General features: G+C 44.0%; 1 protein-coding gene across 1 annotated transcript in view; it reads left to right on the top strand.

Annotated features, from left to right (window-relative positions):
* The first annotated feature begins 3,021 nt into the window (after positions 1 to 3,021).
* Positions 3,022 to 7,637, top strand: part of ATXN7 (ataxin 7) — a 295,992-nt gene continuing 291,376 nt past the window's right edge. The window contains exons 1-2 of the mRNA XM_069206513.1: positions 3,022 to 3,401; positions 4,737 to 4,805. Of these exons, the coding sequence (XP_069062614.1) occupies positions 3,149 to 3,401; positions 4,737 to 4,805 (322 nt within the window). The 5' untranslated portion in view covers positions 3,022 to 3,148. The remainder of the gene's footprint in view (positions 3,402 to 4,736; positions 4,806 to 7,637) is intronic.

Genomic DNA, 7,637 nt, shown 5'->3' with positions numbered 1-7,637 from the left:
TCTAAGGTTTTGTTTAGACACTGTAGGGGTACCCTGCTCATGCACTGGTACCCTCACCTATGGTATAGTGCACCCTGCCTTAGGGCTGTAAGGCCTGCTAGAGGGGTGTCTTACCTATACTGCATAGGCAGTGAGAGGCTGGCATGGCACCCTGAGGGGAGTGCCATGTCGACTTACTCGTTTTGTTCTCACTAGCACACACAAGCTGGTAAGCAGTGTGTCTGTGCTGAGTGAGAGGTCTCCAGGGTGGCATAAGACATGCTGCAGCCCTTAGAGACCTTCCTTGGCATCAGGGCCCTTGGTACTAGAAGTACCAGTTACAAGGGACTTATCTGGATGCCAGGGTCTGCCAATTGTGGATACAACAGTACAGGTTAGGGAAAGAACACTGGTGCTGGGGCCTGGTTAGCAGTCCTCAGCACACTTTCAATTGTAAACATAGCATCAGCAAAGGCAAAAAGTCAGGGGGCAACCATGCCAAGGAGGCATTTCCTTACACCTGTCCTCTAGACGAAGTTAGACTGATGGCGATTCGACTGATGTCCTAAAGACAAAGACTGATCCTGTGTGCTGACTTAATCCTTGGAGGGTAATTATGACAATGCAATTGTAATTTGTCTGTTTGCTTTTCCTTTCTAGGTACCAACTGCTCATTTTTAGTTAGAGGCCATAGTTAGATGTTTTCTAAATTGGTGTTCTAAATTATTTTGCATGAAGCCCAACATGCTGATGCTAATTAGTGGTTAGGATAGGTGATCACTCTGACTGACACAAATAGACAAAGACTGACGTTACGCTATGCTGAACTGAGACTTACGTAATATTCTTTGTATTCTGATCTATGTTTACACCGTGTTATGTTCTTATGTTTGTGATTCTTGCATTAATGAAATCTTATCACAGTTGCCATGTTGTGACTATGCTCTTATGCTTCTTGGTTTTGAGATTGACACTTCTGCTAGTAGATTATAATCAATAGGGAACAAAATTCATAAAATTCTATCAAAAGGCGTGGTTATTCATGGCTGAAAGGTCATGGTTGCGTCGACAGTTTGATCAATGTCTTTATCCAAAGTAAAGTGTATTGTGGTGATAAATATTCGTGACATCATTGATATATTGCTTGACATATTGATCAGTTATCTCGTCCTACGGTGTCTCACCACTGGGTCAAAAGATTCATTGGCCTAAAACGAGTCCTAATGTGCATAAATTGACATAAAGGGACGCATTAACACTAGTTATGTGTATTAATACTTCACTTGGTGGCGGCTGGCTTGTATTTACAGTGGGAGGGGGGGTACAATAATTTTTTTTTTTTTAATTAAATGGCACTTACCTGACGGTGTTTTCCTCTTCTTTCGTCGCCCATCCCTCCAGAAAGCTCCAACGCAGGACCTAGGAAACTGCACTAACCAATCTTGGTGAGGCTCTCATGCTGTTAAACAGCATGGCAGAAGCGTCAGGATTGGAGGGCGGAACCTCTTTCAGCGCTCTTAAGAGCACTGGAGGCCTGGGCTTTCGCTAACTTAGCTGTCTTAAAACAGCTGGGTTAGATAAGTTTAAGGTGCGCATGTCAGGCTGGCCGTCGCAAAAAGGCCGGCCAAACAGGCATGCACACTTTAAACTAAAATGCAGAGCTCCCTGCTGCCACTCAGCAGTAATTGCCCCGCCCTGTCCTGATACTCGGTTCAGGGGGAGGGAGCTGAAAAATAAAATGGTAATAAATTAGCTTTATTACCATTTTACTTTTCAGTTCTGGGGCATTTGTGTAGCGGGGCGACGCTCACCCGCTCTCGTGGAGGGGCCGCCCGTTTACTGTATCTTTAAATAATGTGTTCTTTGACATGTGGAACGTTTCTGCGAATTCTATAGAGCTCAAGCAACTTTAGCTCAGTTGCTTGGCGACTCTTGAACTGGCTGGTGCGCTCCTCTGTCGCGGGTCGACTGCTGTGGATTAACAGATTTGTTCATCGTATTGGATTTGCCCCGGTGGTTATTCTAACCAGGATGTACTTCATCCAGCTACCCACTAACTTTTTAAATAACAAACCTGGAGCGCGTGCCTCTCACCAGTCCATTTAGATGCGTGGTTATACAATGCTAACTTGCGGCTGATTGTCATAAATTATTGACTCGGTGGTCCATCTCTGTTCACCGATTGAATTGAAAGTATATCCTTATTCCAGACGAGCATCTGGTAGCGGAAGTTTACTCGTCTACTATTTAGTGCCTGCGCGAATGATTAAATGCCAGGCGTTAAACATGTATTTACATATCTCTGGTGCTGGGTTAGGCAAGGAATAATATAATTTATGTAGTTCATTTGTATATCTACATGCTACCACATTATATAGTTAAGTGTGAGGCTACGAAACACTAAACTTCCGCTATTTCACCCATGCCTCACATGGGACTGTGAATGAAGCCTTTCCAGATGTGACGCACACTCCTCTTGTGACGCAACCTTTCTTGCTGTGACGCGCACCTACGAATAGGATTCCAGTGCAGGGAGCGACTACGAGGAAAGCAGTAAGTATAGAAAGGGGCACGGAAAGCTCGGACACTATGCCGAATATGAAGAAAATAGGAGGCCATGTTGCAAAGAGTAGTATAATGTTATAATAATGTAACTGAAAATACAGATACTCCACAGCTATCTTAGTATGTACCCCTGTGGTTTTTTTGTTTTTAGGAATTTCGATTGTTTTTTATTTGTGTTTATCATTTTTTAAGAAGCTGCATGTAGTTTTAACTCCCTCATTCTACAAAATGTAATAGTTTGTTTTGAATATTATAAAAGTAGCGCTACGCTTTGTCTGATCCTGAGTTGTTAAGAACGCCGAAATGTTGTGTACTCCTCATGGATAAAATAACGATGGGCCGAAAAGTCCTGAAGTTACGTTCACATGGTACGTTGCCGCGTTGTCCTACTTCTTTGTTGATTGAAGTACTCTGTGACGTAGTTGGAGATTTTTGTGTCTGTATGTACGCAGGCGCGTTAGTCGGCGCTTGCGCAGAATAGTTGGGCAGTGGGAACATTCTAAGCGGTAGCACAATGTGACAGAACGCCGGCGCTGTGCTGTATGCTAGCGTTTATTCCCGGCAGAGCGGCGCGCGGAGCCCCACACCCCCTGACGTCATCCCGATGACTTTCTGTTCCCTGCCAGCGGAGAGAATGTCGGAGCGGGCGGCCGATGACGTCAGAGCGGAGCAGCGCGGTGGCGGCGGCGGCAGAGCGGCGGCTGCCCGGCAGCAGCAGGGAGGAGGCGGGGACAGGAACAGCGCCGCTGTCGCCGCAATGGCGACCAGAGCAGCTCTGCCCAGTCCCGAAGCCATGCTGGGTCAGCCATGGAACCACTGGCTGCAGCACGCCAAGCTGCCCCTGCACGGACTGCACGGTGAGCATTGGAGAGGGAGGGGGCGTGAGTGAAGGGAATTCTACAGAACTCTGAGCCACTGCTTTCCAGAGAACCGCCTACTCTGACCAGCATTCTACTGAGCAGTTATAGTGCTCTACTCAGTATTAAACTAGCATTACGACCCTTTACTTTCCAGTGAACCATCAGAACCCATTACCCCTCTTCCAGCCTTCAGACTGTTTTCTATTTGTTGAGCACACCTCCCTTTTCCCCAGTGAGCAGGCAGAGCACATTACGATACTGGTTAATATCAACTTCTTGCTCTCTAGTGATCTACCTGCGACCCCTTCTCTCCCGTGACCTACGACTCGCCGCAAAGTTCCATTGATTAACCACAGCGCCCCACTCTTGAGTAAGCCATTAAAGGCTCCAGTTTTAGAGTGAACCACCAGAACCCCCAATACCCCAGCAAACCATCAGAACCCCCAATACCCCAGCAAACCATCAGAACCCCCAATACCCCTGCAAGCCAGTGAGTCATTAGAGTCCCATATCTTTGAATCAGCTTCCACCAGGCTGTCATTGCTATCCAGTGAACCTCTCTCCATTCCTAGGCTCTTGACATATACAGGTTGCCCTGTAGATCTGTTTTATTATGGACTTTCCGGGGTCTGCAGTTTGACACTTCCACTTTGGACCATAGATCAGAACACGTGCCCCCCCCCCCTCACCCCCCCCCCACTCGTTTATTATCGTTCTCTAACATTGATCGTCTAGGTGCTCTCCACTACACTGATGTTTACTCTCTAAACTTCTTCAGCCAGGAGCTCCCATCACTTTCTACCCACTTGACCGATACCCTTAGTCCACACTATCAGAGAGGCCTGGCACGCTCCAAGTCTGCCTCTTGGAAACCATTCTAAGTTGAGGTAATCAGAGTTATACATGAAGTACCACAAATAGTCTGTCAGAATGTTTTTCAGTGACATTGATTGCTCCCACATAGCCAATCGAAGGAGCCACCCATTAAGCCTTTTTGTGTGTGTGCACAATCCCAATTGAGATGTTCTTCAGAACCATCTGCATGCAGCATACATCCGAAGATCAGCCAGTTTACTTTGTGCTGTCTAATCCAATCCATAGATTAGGCCATTACAGCTCCACAGCATGCACTGTATCCCCGAGTTTGATCATTTTAGCATTATGAGTGCATTGTGCCATGTCATCAACCCTCAGATTTTCCTGTCGAAGCCTACCACTTTGAATGTTATGGCTTAGCATTCACTCAGAAACCTTTTATTTGTCTAATCTTTGCCCGTTGCAGCAAAACAATGGACCAGCTATAAAACTAATAATGCATTTTTTGCTATGCAGTGACAGATCTTGAGGAAACTTTCAAGGAGCATGGGAAGAGTCGAGAAGCCATGAGACTCAGCAGGGAAGGTGAGTGTATACCTGTCGGTTGTGAGAATGAAACAGTAATGCCTAACAGTCAAGCTCTTCATGTTTTTTTTTTCAGGCAGTTTCTTCTGCAGGTTTCTGGTTTTCCTTGAAAGGCAAGCATTGGGGCTTAGTGTTTTACTTGTTAAAAGTTGTCTTCGATGTTTGTCGTGGTACCAGTTCAGGGTATTCATATTTTGTTACACCTGTGTTGTGATATGGTTGTGTTCACAGATACCACTTGTACAACTTTCCAATTAGATGGCTGCTCTTGACATAAAGAACACCACCATGTTAGTCCTTTCGAAATTATACAAATGTATCCACTCACAGTGGCTGTTAATATATAAATAAATTAATTTGACTAAAAGTAAGACCATAGAACATCATTTCAAGTTCAAGCCGTTACTTAGTGTAGTCATACAATTCAGCATTGTACGAAACAGCACAACCTCATTTACTGTGTCATTGCTGTTTTTTCAAAAACAGAGGCAACATGTTTGTCTTATGTCAATTGAAGACGTACAGTCAGGACTTAAAATCTTAAATTAGACCACCACATGTTTTATCTTCATGTAAAAATTAAATTATCTCCCAACATTTATGTTTGATTCTTATGTTGGATTGGTTTAAGGGTAAAATGTACTTGGGAGTTCCATGTAGACTGTGGGGCTCTAGGGGAATCAATTGATGCTGTTACACTGTCACATGGGTCACAGGGGAATAACTGCCAAGAAGTGAAAGGCATGCATGGATTTCTGGTGGCCTGAAATGGAGAGGGACGTAGAATGGTATGTGCGAGATTACAGTGCATGCATGAATAGTGATAGATATTTTGTGGTTAAAGAGTCACAAATCGTGCCCATAAAAACCCCTCCCTGATGGTGCATGGAAGAAACTTGGATTGGATGTGTGTTGTCCTTTCGGTCAGCATGAATTGTAAGGCAAGTATGCCATAGTCATGGTTGACTATTTCTCAAAGTGTCCTGATTGTCAATGAAGTAAAATATGATGCATTGATTGGATTTTGTAGGAAGGTGTTTGCAAGAGAGGATACCCCAGAGGAAATTGTCATGGGCAATGGTCCACAATTTATTTTAGAGAAGATGGGTGAATTTCTGCAATCTTTCAACATACGTCATGATAAAACTGCTTTGTATCATCCCAGGGAAAACAGTTTAGTGGAGAGATTCAGTAGAGTACTAGGCAGTGTTTGCAGGTGTCTACTAAGGACAGATTACAATGGTAGGATGAATTGAGGAGCATGTTGTGGTACTATAGATCCACCCCACATTCAGCAACAAGAGAATCTCATTTTATGCTTCTTAGAGGGAGGAAACTTGCAACAATAGCTTGCCTGTATGGATGAGAGGTGGAATGGACAAGGATTACAACGCAGAAGAGTGTGAGAAAAGCAATAAGAGTATTGCTATATATATAATAGTAAATTGAGGGGAAATCCCCACAAGTTTGAGAAGGGACAGTATGTGTGTGTGAAATTGGGAACCATGGTAAGGGAAGGAGATTCTACATTTTTGCATGCAGGGATGTGGAATTCCTATCGCCCGGACATCTTGTTTGGGGTCAAGGGCAACAAGTTTTTTCATGTTTACTTTGTCCTTGGGACAAGTAGGCCCAACCCTCTGCAGCACAAACCCTTTGTTTGCCAGTTTACAGAGAGTGGAACTCTCTGCAGTTGAGGTAATGTGTTTCCTAAAGATAATGCTGTTCAAACTTGTATTTATGGTTCATTATTTGAAAGCCTTCATTATTAGGGTGAGTGCTGTAAATAAATGTTTTCACTACTGACGTTGGTTCCAGTACAAAAAAAAAACGTGTACACACGTTTGAAAAGTTTAGGCTATGAGGCTAAGTATAATGCTCCCAGAATGCTCTCTGATTAGATGCAAATGTTTGCAGAAGCTTGTAAGCAAGAGAGAAGAGTCTTTGCTTTTAAAATAAAATGTTCAGAAAAAATGCAAGTAGGGAAAATTTTGGTACCATGAAATTTTAGGTGCTATTTCTTTGAAGTGTCCTTTTGTAAAATGTGTAGTATTTCCCAAAAATATTTATAATGGAAAATCAGTGTAACCGTTTTCAACACGATTATGGGAAGCATGAAAATAAACAAACACTGAAAAAAGTCAACTGATCTGACATATTTTTATAAGTCTTATAGTTTCATCAATGCGTGTCTTGTTTTGACATGGCTTTTGTAACACTTTATTGTTGTGGGAGCTACCAGGCCCTCAACATTGTAACAAACACCGGCAAAACCCCCCCCAAAAAGTTTTTGAACTCTAAAAGCACACGTTGCCATCGGTGGCATAACAAAGGCCCCGCAGCCTTCCTCCAGGGGACCCCTTCAGCACAGCACCTGCCCTGAGTGAGTCGGAAGAGGGGGCTCCTCCATGTTCTTTGCAAAGGGGCACCCTCCAGTTTTGTTATGTCACTGATTGGCGCTGTAGTTCCTGACACTGAACAAAACTACTTTGTGTGCCAATATGCTCCTTGTGGAAGAGCAGAATGCGATCACTCACAGTAAAGCCAGCCGATAGAGAGAGAAATAGAAGTTTAATAAAAACAAAATGTCTTTGTTAACACCAGACCTAATTAGGGACCAAGACCCACATGTAGGTAGCTTTTTGCATGTCACAAACAGGGAATTTCGCTGTTTGTGACGTGCAAAAAGCGCATTGCGATGCACAAACCCAGTTTTGCGATTCGGTAACCTGGTTACCGAATCGCAAAACAGGTTTGCGACTCGCAATCAGGAAGGGGTGTTCCCTTCCTAATTGCGACTCTCAGTGCAATGTAGGATTGTTTTGTGACCGC

This window comes from Pleurodeles waltl, chromosome 9 (genome assembly GCF_031143425.1).
Source record: "Pleurodeles waltl isolate 20211129_DDA chromosome 9, aPleWal1.hap1.20221129, whole genome shotgun sequence".
Lineage (NCBI taxonomy): Eukaryota > Metazoa > Chordata > Amphibia > Caudata > Salamandridae > Pleurodeles > Pleurodeles waltl.
Note: the sequence above shows the minus strand (reverse complement) of the source record. Positions and strands in the feature narration are given on the sequence as shown.